Raw genomic sequence first — 14,035 nt, 5'->3', positions numbered from 1 at the left:
GAGGGGGGAAAAAAAAGACTGGAAAGAAAATGCTTGAGGCAGGGTTATAGGAGCCCATTGTACTGTGGACTAAAATTGCACGTGACTTTACATGTAAGCTTTTTCCTAATCTTGGAATGTTTTGGACTCCCCAAACCAAGTACACTAAGCACCAGATGGCTTGTTACTGGTACTATCACAAGAACCTGGACACAGGGTCCTGACGGTTTTATTCATTCCTTCAAGATGCTTGTAACTTCTCACAAAGGTTCATAGATAAGTCCGTATCTTTTCCTCAGATAGAAATTTGATTCATTATAACTATTTAGTTAGGTTTTTAAGATAAATATTTCTAACATTCAGGAAAGAAAAGGGGATAAATTACCTAATAATGTCATCGACTTAGCAGTTAACAGTTTATAATTCCTCAGTTTTTTGGTTTTTTTTTTAATGACTGTTCTAGGTATAACTGAAGCACCCCCACCCCTCCTATGGAATCCCCATCCTTTTCTTCCTAGAAAGAATACTTCAGTGGCTAAGTTGGTTTCTAGAGAGTTAAACTAAACTGAATGAGCTTTGATTTGTGGCAGATTTATAATCCTAAAAGCCCCCTACACAAGAGCTGATTTTACAGTAAATTATTTAAGATGTTTTTAGCAGTAAGCACTGACAGATAATATCAGCAGGCATTAAATTATTAGCTGATTTGTAGAGGGAAAATGCTGACATTTACTTAACTATACAAGGCACAGTCACATCTTAATGCAAATTGTGATTTCAGCAAAGCATTTATTATTAAGGGACCTTATTGTCACCTCGTCATTAAGTCACAAAGACAAGGGCTGCAACCAGGTTCTGTTGGCTTTTAGTCACTTGTTCCATTGGGCCAGACAGCTTGGAGGAAAACCCTAATACCTTTCCAGCAATACTAGTGGCACACACTCACTCCTTCGTTGGTGAAGGGGCACCAAGTCAAGACATCTGGAGGCCCAGCCTCGCCATCCTTCCAAGGTGCTCTTCCAAATGCAGATAAGTGTAACATCCTTTCAAAGTCCAGTGGATCTGTGCTGTTTTTTAACCCCTATTGCTGCCAGTTAAAACTAAGGTGTGGCCAAGAGAGCCAGGGTATGGTGCATTTTGATTAGTGATTCGATGTTTCCGTTGATGAAAAGCAAGTCAAAGTAATGAAGTCCCCAGAAGCGCTTCTCAAATGTATTGAGTCACCTGTAGATTTAAAAAAAATTGTAAAGTGAGGCTTCGGCCTCTATCCTCCTTCAAAGTCAAGATGGCGAGATACATAACTAAGTTCACTAATTTAATTTTAAACCTGGAGTGAAAGTTAAAAACACACAAGGCACCTCCTCTGGTTGATGCCAGCCATTACCACATTCTAGACTGTCATTTTAGTGCAAATCATGACCAAGTATTATGAATTAAATTTTAAATTTCTTTCTTTCTCTCTCTTTTCTTTTCTTTTCTTTCTTTCTTTCTTTCTTTCTTTCTTTCTTTCTTTCTTTCTTTTTTTAGTTTTTCAAGACAGGGTTTCTCTGTGTAGCCTTCTCCGTGTAGCCCTGGCTGTCCTGGAACTCACTCTGTAGACTAGACTGGCCTTGAACTCAGAAATCAGCCAGCCTCTGTCTCCCAAGTGCTGGGATTAAAGGCGTGTACCACCACTGCCTGGCAATTTTTAAATTTCTAACAATTAAAATTATAATCGGATGTGACTGGGCTGAAACACTCTGCAGAGAATTTACTCTGTTGTTTATAATTCTGGATGTGCTCTGGAATCAGTTATTTTACAGTAGAAATGCCAAAGCAATGGCTCACGAAAGAATAATCCCCCCTCCTCTTTATCTCGTCTGTGGTTTTTCTGCTAGTTTCATTTGCATCCTGAACCTAAAGCCATAGTTATAAAAGTCTCTTTGTGCTGTGCATGTATAGTTTGTGAATGTCTTATTTTTATATGACTAGGATGGAATCAACGGAAAAATGCGAAGCTGTAATTGGTCATTTTAATGGAAAATTCATCAAGACCCCACCAGGAGTTTCTGGTATGTTGTTTACCTACAGTTTTATCAATCCTCGTTTTATATAGTACTTATGTAACTTTAGCACATAATGGCTCTCAAGACCAAAATCCTCTCACTTTACTCTTGAGAAACCTACTTGTTTGTACTGGCAAATAAGATATTCACATCTACTGACCAGGAAGGGGTTGAGAATTACCTGGAATACCGAAGAGCTGACTTACAAAGCATTGTAGAATCGACTGTTGACCATAGCCATCTTTTATCCAGCTTCGCCACCATCCTCCGTGGCCTTCCTTCCTATGACAGGACCCAAAAAAACACCAGTGAGAGCTCAGCATCTTTGTCTTCAGAGGGGCTGGACCTCAGCTCCTATGGTTTTTGTGTACACCCTGCTTCAGTCACTTCCCTGTGTCATCCCCCCGTGTTGTCATTAGTCAGAACCACCACACCTCATGATAGTTTTATGCCAAGATAACAACCAAACTCCTGGTCTGAAAGAGAAGGGACTCGTGTTGTTGCTGAGAATTGATTTCTGTCTTAGTCAGGGTTTATATTCCTGGAAAAAAAAAAAAAATCATGACCAAAGAAGCAAGTTGGGGAGGAAAGGGTTTATTCAGCTTACACTTCCACGTTGCTGTTCATCACCAAAGGAAGTCAGGACAGAAACTCAGACAGGGTAGGAACCTGGAGGCAGGAGCTGATGCAGAAGCCAAGGAGGGATGTTACTTACTGACTGGCTTCCCTTGGCTTGCTCAGCTTGCTTTCTAACGGAACCCAGGACTACCACCTACAATGAATGGGCCCTCCACCCTTGATCACTAATTGGGAAAATGCCTTACAGCTGGATCTCATGAAGGCATTTCCTCAAGGGAGGCTCCTATATCTATGATAACTCCAGCTTGTATCAAGCTGGTACACAAAACCAGCCAGTACAACTTCATAATCTGTTTTCTGTCTCTAGAAAATCTGGAGTGTGTTTATACAGGCCTTTCTTTAGTGGCAGTCTCAGCTTCCTTACACTCATTGTTGCCTGTGGCTACCGGAAGAACACTGAGACTGGAGCTATTCTCAGCCAGAGCATTTTAACTTTCTCTTTGCCACCATGAAAAGCAGCCAACCTCTCAGCCACTCAGCACTGCTGACTCTTCCTGCAGTGCCTTAGCCCCACCCCCTCCCCCAGCATCAGCTTCTCTCCCCTTCCACTCGCCCCTGCAGTCCTGTGGCTCAAGGGAGATGAACTCACTTCCTATTTAACAAAGAGAGCCTGGAGTACCAGAAATGCCGCTCAGTTTCTGCATCCTCTAGTGAAGGAGTCATACCTGTGCCCTGCTCTTTCTTTCTCATTCCATAAGGATTTTAGAGTGGTTTACAACCTTGTCCCACTGGGGCCTTGTTATGTCTTCCTCTCATGTAATTCCAGTTTTTGCTTTTATCCCATGTTTCCAACAACAAAAACAAAAACAAAAAACAAAAAAAAAAACAAAAAAAAAGAACTTTTACTTTGGATTTATAAAATAACATGTTCCTGACAAGAGTAGTTGGCAAGCAAATGGAGGAAAATCCACAAATAATCTTCTAGATTCATTTGTATTGCTGTGATTAAAAATAACCTTATAGAGAACAACCAGAAATGGGTTTATTTTATCTCAATATTCCAGGTTATACTGTGTTACTATGAGAAAGTTGGGGTGGGTGGCAAGAAATTGCATCACATCCACAGTCAAGAATGGGGAGAGGATGGATAGAAATACTTTTCTCGTCTCTTGATGTTCATGCCTTGCAGTGGTTGAGCTATACTAAGCAACAACCAATGTTCATTAGCTTTGAATAAATCTAGCTTTGTCATAGCACTGAGGCAACACCGGCACCTTACAGGGTAGAATGTGGGAAAGACTGACGTGCCTTCTGGTTTGTGGAGCATTCCCAGCGTGCTCTGTGCTAGCAGGCGGTGTCTCAGACTTAAGAAACCACCTCACCTTGCTTGAAAGAGTCATGGATGCTGTTAGAGTAGAAGAGAGAGGCCCTGCTGCTCTGTTACATCCTTCCCCCCATGTACTCTCAGACTTCTTGCTTGGCAGGCCTAAGACATCTGCTTTCTGCTGCTGGGTCTGGAGTTGCAAGCCTGTGCCAGCCACCAAGACCGACTCCTTACAAGCATCATTGTCTGCCTCTGCATACCCATACCCTGCAGATCTACTCTTGCTTGTGTAGAAGTCTGGAGAAGGGTCCTTTCACGGTGTCCTCCAGCCCCCTCTGCTCACTAGTATCTTCAGTACATCAGCTGCATCAGCCAGAATTCATCCAAATGCTCCTGTGGGGAACAGTCAGGTCCTTGATTTCACCCTGAACCATGGTGGCCTCTGTAGTAAGCAAGCATGCTGGAACCCAGAAGAGGAGAATATATCATTAGCCAAATGTATCTTTGCCCCCACAGTCTGTCCAGCACCTTTCTTATGTAAAAAAAAAAAAAAAAAAAAAAAAAAAAGGATTGCAGTAGTAAGTAGATCCTGTGGATTGAATCTGGGTAACATAAAAGATCAGTCAGGCCCCACCTCTGAATTGTCAAATAGAACACAGCCAGAAAGCTGAAGTATGTTGAAGTTAGATTCCTTCCATCCTGAAGTCCCAGGATTGGGCAGTTGCTCCTAGGCTTTTCATGGTAATGGTGTTGGGTATTTATTCTCCCAGAGCTCCCAGGTTCCATCTTTAATTGGATGACTGATGAAGATGATTAGAAAGTTATTTTAATTTTCTGTACCCAGTCCCATTTTGTTTCATAAAGGAACTAATTTGTATGTCTGTATAGAACCACAGGCCACACTTGGTCTTGTAACATTAAATCCTGACAGCACATCACTTTTAAGGCTGCCAGTAAAGGTGAGCTGCACAAAGGCACACATTTGGAACTTAAAATCTAAGTCTTGCAAGGACAGTGGCTTCAGAGAAACTCAGCCTGGTGGGAGAGCTTTCTTTAACTTCCTGACTTAGTTACAGTTAGTTAGCTAGCTAGTTTAGCTAGTTAGTTAGTTTTTCCATCAACAATACTTAGATGAAAGGAAGAATGTTTTAACCTCAGACTAGTAGAAGCCTGCCCCATGAGTTTAGTACAGTGCCAGTTTGAGTACCGTCTGCATACTCAGGACACCAGCCACACACACAGCCATCAATTTGTGACCTCTTTTGGTTCATTCTTAATGCAACAGCAAGACTGGTTGAAAAAGGAAAAGGATCCAGGCCCATTGTGTCAGCCCGAGATAAAATCTGCTGCCAGCTCCTCTGTGAAAGAGACCTCAGACTTATCACAGACTGGGTGAACAGTTTCCTTTGTTCTTTAAAGGACGTTGTGGTTGTGTCCTTAAACTGTTTCCTTTGAAGTGGGTTTACAGACTGCTGGCCACACCCATTCAAGGAAAACCCCCTGGTTTCCAAACCACTTGTGGATGATTGTAGGAGCCTGGGCAACACTGTAGATGGTAGAGAAGAGTTTCTTCCAAGTTGGGACAAATGAGTACAAGAGACCTGAGTCCTATCTGTATTGCAGGCCTGGCTGCAGAGGCCTAACTTTGCAGCTAAGGCTGGGTTCCCATCCAGTGCTTAATGCTCCTTCATTTCTGAATCCTGTGTATTAACCCGGGTTTCGGGACTAGGCTGTGGGCAGGAGAATTGGCTTTTTAACCCTGTACCTGCAGGGCTCACTGAGTGCCTTCTCTGAGCTTTTGTCAGGAGTGCTCATACCGGTACTCAGAGCTGCTTGGAGGCCTCTGATGTATAAATGAGGTTGAATTGCCTCTGAATTGTGGGATTTGGAAGCACACTCTTGCAGTAAACTCACCCTTTCACCAAAACCAGTCCCCAACTCATGTTGGAACCCCTGAGGAATCTGAATAGTTTTCCGCTTCTCTGGACTTGGTGCTTTCGTACACATACTGAGAGGAGCTTTGAATGCTAGCCAGTATTTCGGGGACAGCTCTCTCTTTATCTGGGAGGGCTTGAGAGTATTGATCAGATTGGGTAGAAAACAAAATGATGGGGGTGAGCAGGTTACGTCGAGTGTGCCTTCCCGAATGGTTAAATACCATAGGCTCCTTGCTAGGTAGACATAACAGCTCATAAACACAGCCAGAGGATGGCTTATTTGTCGATGCATTGTTTAGCTAGCATAAGCAGAATTACCCAGTATGGTTCCTGTCAGAGTACTTGGATTCTTGCACAGTTGGCAGTGTGCCTATGACACTGGAGCCAAGTTCAGAAAAGAAAGGCACTTTAGTTAGAATCACATCCCAATACGGCTTTTGTCCTGGCGTGGTAGAGTCCTCAGAGGATCTGCTGGTGTCGTATCATTGACGGAACCAGTGAGTATCCAAGTCACAAACATTCTCCCCCAGTCAAAAGGAGAACTAAAAGAAACATCGTAAAGCCCCCAAAGATAAGCTTTAGAAATAAAAGGAACAGTGTAGTCTTCTTAGCTGTTGCTCATGTACACTAGCCTCTAGAAGGCTAAGTGGAGGAGGCCCAGATGCATGGTGGTGCGTGCAGTAAGTTTTAGGCCCTGTCTCTAAACAAAGAAAAAGTCATGTTTGAATATTTAGTTCTGTGTTACCCTTCATCCTGCCAGCCTATGTTTTTATATTAAGGTGACATCTTGATTCCCTATGCCAGCTGTGCCCACCCTAGCTGGAGCTGTGACAAAGAACAGCACATTTTCATAGCTCTGTAAAAAATCTGAGACATCACATTTTAACTTTGATATAGGAGCATTATTATTAAATACTGCCTTCTGTTTTCTAAATGCTTTTTAAACACACCATTTTCTGTCTACTGTTACCATGTTTTAAGGAGCCATCATGTTTTTTTTTTCTTATAGCATCTTTAAATTGCTTATAAGTCCTATTCTTCCATCCTTCCCCACCCATTGTTCTTAAAAATGCTTGGGCATTGTCTTTGGATTTACCTTGGTTTTGAGTGCTTGAAGGTTTGAACTAGGTCAGATTTGCCTGGGAAGTCCTAGGATAAAAGAACTGTGGTGAAATCCATAGAGTTTTTTCACTGTTTAATACTGATTGATAAAAATCCTATGGTGGAGAAAGACTGGTAGTGGCTTTCTTACCTAAGGGAGTGTTGGAAACAGGCTGGGAAATTTCAGTTGTGTTGTGTAGAGCTGATGACCAAAGTAGGAACTATGCTCCAGGCACAAACACTAGTCATGATCAGAATTTGGGAATTTGTCTCAAAATGTTCTTATACTGTCTTCCTAAGAGTAGACATGTTGTCCAGGAAAAATATTCTTAATGACATTAGCTGGAAAAACTCCTGGAGCTGTGAACACTCCTGCCACCTTACACTCCTCTCCAAGGATGGCAGTGTGTCTGATACTTCAGGACACATGTCCACCCATCGCTCTGGACCTCTGCAGTACTTTGGATAAGCCCATGTGTACAGAGGAAGAGTGGCTTTGCTGATGGTGTGTTTTATGTGACTGGGGTGGGGGTTGCTCATGCACGTACACCCACTGTTGTTTACGTTGTGTTGGCTGGCATCACCTGGTCATGGCACATGCAGCAGGTTCATGTCGGCGGAGTTAACTGTGGGTTGACCACACTGGGTGCAGCCAGTGGCCAACCTGCTCTCCATCTGCTGCAATGTCCTCTGACTCATCAGCTTGAATCTGCATCCAGCAAGACTTAAAGCCCATCTTTCGCCACACCTCATAGCTCTGCAGACAGCTATATCACTAGGACATTGTCCAATACCAGGATACAAAAGGGGTAAATATAGAGAACTTTTCAAAGGATTTTATTGCCTATTTAAGCATGTATTTTTCTTAGATGTACTTTGTGTGAACAGAACATTTTCATACTTCTGGGACAAAATACACTAAGTCCTTCATATCTACAGACTCAATATACATCAATTTAACCAACCACAGATAGAAAATATTCAGGAAAATTCTTCTCATGTGCTGAACATTGTCATTAGTTCCCTAAACAGTACAGTGTTACTATTTATATAGCATTTATAGCATCGTAGGAGTTAATTAGTCCAGAGCTGTGTACAGAAGGACAGACCTAGTTTCATACAAAAGACTTGAGTAGTGTGCCTTATGTAACTGCAGTGTGTCCTGGAACCAGCCCCAGTGGGGTATCACAGAGTAAGCATGCCTTGCAATGTGTGGGATGCTCTGGTAGTATTAGGATGCTGTGACCCTCCCTGAGGAGGTGCTTTCTCTCCCTCCAACTGCTACAAGATCACAGCATCATTAGAATGGCATGATCTTACCCATGAAAGTGCTCCCTCTCCCACTGCTCAGGAGCATGGGTTCAAGCGCTCACCTTGGAGTTGGCCGTATGAGGCTCTGCTGTCATGCTGGGATGATTGTGGATGACCCCTAGAGCAAGGGCTTCCCTGTGAGACTTGGATCACTGTGACATATGCCTGTAAGAGACACTGTAGAGGAGGGAGGTTTTATTTTGACTCACTTGGAGAGGTGTTTAACCTGTGAGAAGATAGACTCATCATGGTGCTGAGGCATGGTGAAGAGACTGTTCACCTCATGGGGGCTAGGAACCAGGGTGGAGAGGCAGTAATAGGTTAGAGACAAGGAATACCTTTTCAGGACACACTTCCATTGGCTGTTCGCCAGCTTATTCTGCCTCCTCTTCACCAAGTCCCAGTGACACCATCAGATCAATCCATTGATAGTCAGCACCCTCATTATCCAGTCATTTCCCTAAAAGTCCACCTGAGAACATGACTACACTGGGAACTGAGCCTTCGACACAAAGGCATCAGTGAGATGCAGACCACGGCTGCCCTCAGACCCAGGTGCAAAAATACCCCCTACAATAAAGGGAAGCCAGTATTTGAATGTAACTAAGGTGCTGGTGAAATGTGTTAGTAGGTAAAGGCACCTGCCACCAATGCTAATGATCTGAGTTCAATCCCTGGAACCCATATAGTGGGAGGAGAGAACCAACCCACTGCCCACTGTCCCACACACACATGCATACACAAATCAATGCTACAACTACCCACATAGCTGTGTTTTCTTTCCCATGTGCTTAGTGCCAAACCCCACTTGGGATGAGCTAGTTTGCAGGGATGCTGTCCCAAACTGAGCTCGGCCCACATCGTCCCTGCAAACAAAAGCTTTGCCAAGTTCTGCCTCTGAAGAACAATACATGGGGAAATTGTGTTAAAGTCCAAGTATTTCAGGTAGAATGTTTGGACGTTACTGCAGCAGCTTCCTAAAAGACATTTGCCAGTAAATATACTCCAACCCCAGCTTGAGCAGGTCTTTATTCTAGAAGCTCATTAAATCTCTCATAATCAAATCCTGTGACAGCAGGCAGTCCACACAAACCTTCATAACTTCTGAGCCACCAGTCTCCTGAGAAATTACCTTAATCAAAAGTGAGAAAAGCAGTAGCAGTAACTTACCAAGCCTGAAAACCCCATTGTCACAGTCCTTCCAGCAGTAGATGACACTCACCAAATTGTTGTAAGCATTGTGTTAATTAGAACCACCCCTGAAAGAAGGCACTATCCCTTCCATTCCACAGATTATGAAGCCAGAGACATCAGGTGGTTTGCAGGCCTTAGCTAGTATGTTTCAAACCCTGGAGGACTAACCTGGACCTAGTGTCCAAACCACTGTACAGTACAGCCATCAGTATAGCACTGTTGGTTACACTGCAGAAACTATGTGTGACCCATTTTCAAATAAAACACTTTGTAGCCACTAAACAGAGAGGTCTATGGTAAGGTAGGAAAGGCTCACAATATGAAGGGTGGAAGGAGACAAACTTACCATTGCAAATTGTAAAAATGGGCACATCTTCATAGGCTGAGAAAAAAAAAAAAACGCACACATAGAAGAGTAAAGTGTTTCTGTTGGGTGGACAAAACTCCACTCTTTTAGGGATCTGGAACCAGTGGTGAGTTGGGAAAGGAGGTGAGAAAGAATTCCAGGTAAGAATGGAAAACCCAATAGGAATGAGGCTGGCTCAAGTAAGTTGCCAGTATCACTTTCCTTACACTGTGTAAAAGACAAACACAGGTGGGGCCATCAGATCCCTCTGCAGCAGCCCCGGGAAGAGCATCCAGAAAGAGATGCCACAGCTGTGCCCCTTAGTTGGCTAGAAGCAGGGCACAGCAGGAAGCAGTGTGCACGGGAGTGATGGGCAGTCATGAATGGATGATCAGGATGAACGTTTTAGAAGCACAGCCCGGACAGTTCCTGATGAATTCTTAGCTGAGATATATTTTTAACTTGTAATAATTACATTCTTTTACTTTTAATAGGAAGTCATATTTATTACATTGATCATTAGAAAACACTTTATGTACACATGGCTGGCTGTAGGAGTTTTATGTGGTCCCACATTCATAAAGAATGCCAAGAGTGCCCATCACATTTGAATAGCTTGTATTGGGTTTGTGATTCTTCCATAGTGTCCCATCTCACAAGCCAGTGGTATCTTAGTCAGAGTTTCTATTCCTGCACAAATATCATGACCAAGAAGCAAGTTGGGGAGGAAAGGGTTTATTTGGCTTACTTCCACATTGCTGTTTATCACAAAGAAAGTCAGGACTGGAACTCAAGCAGGTCAGAAAGCAGGAGCTGATGCAGAGGCCATGGAAGGATGTTCCTTACTGGCTTGCTTCTTCTGGCTTGCTCAGCCTGCTCTCTTATAGAACCCAAGACTTCCAGCCCAGGGATGGCACCACCCACAAGGGGCCCTACCCCCTTGATCACTAATTGAGAAAATGCCCCGCAGCTGGATCTCATGGAGGCACTTCCCCAAGTCAAGCTCCCTTCTCTGTGATAACTCCAGCCTGTGTCAAGTTAACACACAAAACCAGCTAGTACAAGTGGCTAAGGCCTTGAAATTGTTCTGAACTTTACAGGTCATTCTAGAAAAAGGGGGAAAGCCTCCAAAGGAATTCTGCTTTTGCATATGAAGTGGTTTTTCCTGTATTCATTTGATGCCTGGGAACTGTAAGCACACAGAGGCTAGAAATATAGTTGTCAACTTTGGATCTGTTTGAGCATGTACACCCATGTCTGTGACACACGTGTGTAGTATGTTGTCTTCAGCAGCATGGTAAAAAAGCATTTTCTATGTGAAAATGCTTCTCCTTCTCCCTGTACTTCTCTCCAGATGTTCTGGTTAGGACTATCATGATGTGACTCCATGACCAAAATCAGCTTGGAGAAGACAGGCTTGATTTCTTCTTACAACTCCTGGGTCACACTGTATCGCTGAGGGAAGTCAAGGCAGGAACTGCAGCAGAGGTCAGAGGGGTGCTGTGTACCTGCTTTGCTCCCTGTGGCTCACTCAGCCCGCTTTTCAACACAGTCCAGGACAGCAGGCCCAGGAATGGCCCTGTCCCTCCTCTCCCATGAGCCGGCCCCTCCCCCACCAGTCATCAATCAAGAAAATACTCATTGGCTTGCCGTCAGGCCAATCTGATGGAAGTTTTCTCAATTACATCCCCTCTTAAGTGACTCCAGCTTGTCAAGTTGACAAAAACCTAATTGTGAACGCTAGACTTTTTCTCAGTGCTATCTGTAAAAGCTCCAACAGCATGTCTACACAGTTTTCCACATCATAAACTGCTCAAGTCGCTTCCTCATACCTCACCGCATTCAGCAGTACTTGAACAGCATAGCCAATGAGCTCCACGCAAGGAACACGGCCATTACACCTCTAGGTCAAGACAAATATTTTTAGAACCTGCTCCATTCTCAGCCGTGTTCTCACAACAGAGTGGAGATGATCTAGTAACTTCCTCTCAGTGCAGATGATGACCGGGTTACACGTGCCTTAGTGGTAGCCACTGTGTGGAGTCAGCTGCTCTCTGAATGCTGAGAGCACACGGGAGACCTGCATAGCTGCTGTAAAGGAGAGCAGTAGAATGTTGATCTATTCTAAAACCAGGAGTCAGATTTTCTGGGGAAAGTCCAGTCTCTCCCCCTCCCCTTCTGTCTGTCTGTTTTGTCTCTGTCTGTCTGTCTGTCTGCCTACCTACCTGCCTGCCTCTCTCTCTCTCTTTCTCTCTCTCTCTCTCTCTCTCTCTCTCTCTCTCTCTCTCTCTCTCTCTCTCTCTCTCTCTCCCCCCCCATCCCTCCTCTTTCTCTGCTTCACGATGTATAGGTTTAAAGAAATAATAAATTAAAAAATATTAAAGGCAGTTAATGCAGCTGAAATTAGGTGGGGAAAGGTCCTACAGTAAAAATGGAAAAATGGTTCCTGTGGCTGCTGAGAACTTCCGTTTCCCTCTCCACTAGGGTCAGCTCACTGTGTTAGGGCATTCTTTAAAGTAGCCATTATCAGAAAAGCTGACCGTGGTGGCGGAGTACACTGCTTTTCCAGACTAGGTGAAGAAGTTTACCAAGGGCAGTTTACACTTTGCAGTGTGATGGCTAAGGTCTGTTCCTGCTGTCCACATCTGAGCATTAAAGCATGAGGAAAACCTCATTTAACATGCACTGGGGAAATGACCCCATGAGGGAAGGTAGCTAGGTGAGCACAGTGGCTGGCGAAGATGCCATTCTGCACCACAGCGTTCACAGCAGGCCCTGAGGAGTGCTGTTTAGTATGGCTAGCACAGACCTTCCCAGCCTGAGCTTTGGAAGCTGATAAACTACATGATGGAGATTGCAGTGAGGCATTCTGGGTATAGCCGCCCCTGCTTTCTCAGGAGGGAGTGCCAGCATCACACAGGCAGGCATGTGTAAAGAGCCTCTCACTCCAGCCCTGTTGAGACACTGGAAAAACCAATAATCCCATTACCTTAGATGGCTCTCAAGAGGTGCCAGGAAATATGAGATCAGTGTCTATCTGGGCTTCTGCCTGGGGCCCTTAGCAGTATTCAAGGTAACACTGGAGTCATCAGAATTTGGAAGGTGCATGTTCCTGTTGGTTCTGATGCGTAAGAAAATAACTTTCCTGGGTTGAGTGATGAGAGACTGTGACCTGAGAAGTCACACAAGATGGCAGGGCTTACCCTTATTAAGGGTAAATTCAGCCTAAGAGTCCTTGCTTACTTGGCATGGTCAGTTGGTTCAGGGTAGTTATGTATATATATATATGTTTTGCTAATGAGGAATGCATAAAAAACAATGTATCCGGGGCTAGGTTGATGGCTCTGTCAATAAGCTTTTTGCTCCATAAACCTAAAGACCTGAGTTTGTATTCTTAGCACCCACATAGGAAGCAGGCCATGGGCAAGCATGTGCTTATAGTTCCAGCACTGAACAGGTAGAGACGTGAAGATAGCGGGGGTTAAAAAAAGGTGGAGATTGATAGCGGGAGACGATACCAAGCATCACCATGTAGGCTTGCATACGCATGTGAACCACACACGCACAGAAACCACCAGAACTCTGCCATTACCCTTTTGCACACCAATGTGAAGATTACTTATTATTCAAGGGCTATAGAGATGGCTCAGCAGTGAAGAGCACTCAGAGCTCTTACGGAGGACCTAAGTTCCCAGAATGCATGTTGACTGGCTCATAACTACTTGTAACTCCAGCTCCAGGGCATCCAACACCTCTGGTCTCTACCCTCCATGGGCACATGGACTCATATGAACATATACATACATGCATATAATCAAAAATAAAATCCAAAAAAAGAATTGTTATTCTAGAAAAATGAACATGTTAAAGATTGTCACATACTAATCCTGTCGAGCTCATCCAGCCACGCTTAGCTATGGCCCAGTATTTCTGGTGTTTCTAACATGTCATTGGTGCCTCGGTTTCTCCTTACTGAAAGGCAGTAGGCTGCCTGAAAGGGTCTGTGCTGTAGAATAAGCTGACATCACACAGGAACTCCTGACTCTTTAACCTGGAACCCGTGCTTTGGGCTTCCAGAGGCAAGCGAAGTAGCTGCACTGTGGGGTGGTATAGAAGCACCAGAGAGGCTGATGAAGAGAGGCTGCCCATTCCGTGACAGGCTTGCACACATGTAAACGAAATATAAAAACCTAGTCCACATCTTGTTTTCCCACAAAAA

At 44.0% G+C, this 14,035-nt stretch overlaps 1 protein-coding gene across 6 annotated transcripts in view; it reads left to right on the top strand.

Annotated features, from left to right (window-relative positions):
* The window catches only part of Rbms1 (RNA binding motif single stranded interacting protein 1), a 217,436-nt gene that overhangs the window by 188,967 nt on the left and 14,434 nt on the right, over window positions 1-14,035 (top strand). For all 6 annotated transcript variants that reach the window (XM_031370383.1, XM_031370382.1, XM_031370384.1 and 3 more), the window contains exon 6: window positions 1,951-2,030. In XM_031370383.1, the coding sequence (XP_031226243.1) occupies window positions 1,951-2,030 (80 nt within the window). The remainder of the gene's footprint in view (window positions 1-1,950; window positions 2,031-14,035) is intronic.

This window comes from Mastomys coucha, unplaced genomic scaffold (assembly GCF_008632895.1).
Source record: "Mastomys coucha isolate ucsf_1 unplaced genomic scaffold, UCSF_Mcou_1 pScaffold15, whole genome shotgun sequence".
NCBI lineage: Eukaryota > Metazoa > Chordata > Mammalia > Rodentia > Muridae > Mastomys > Mastomys coucha.
Note: the sequence above shows the minus strand (reverse complement) of the source record. Positions and strands in the feature narration are given on the sequence as shown.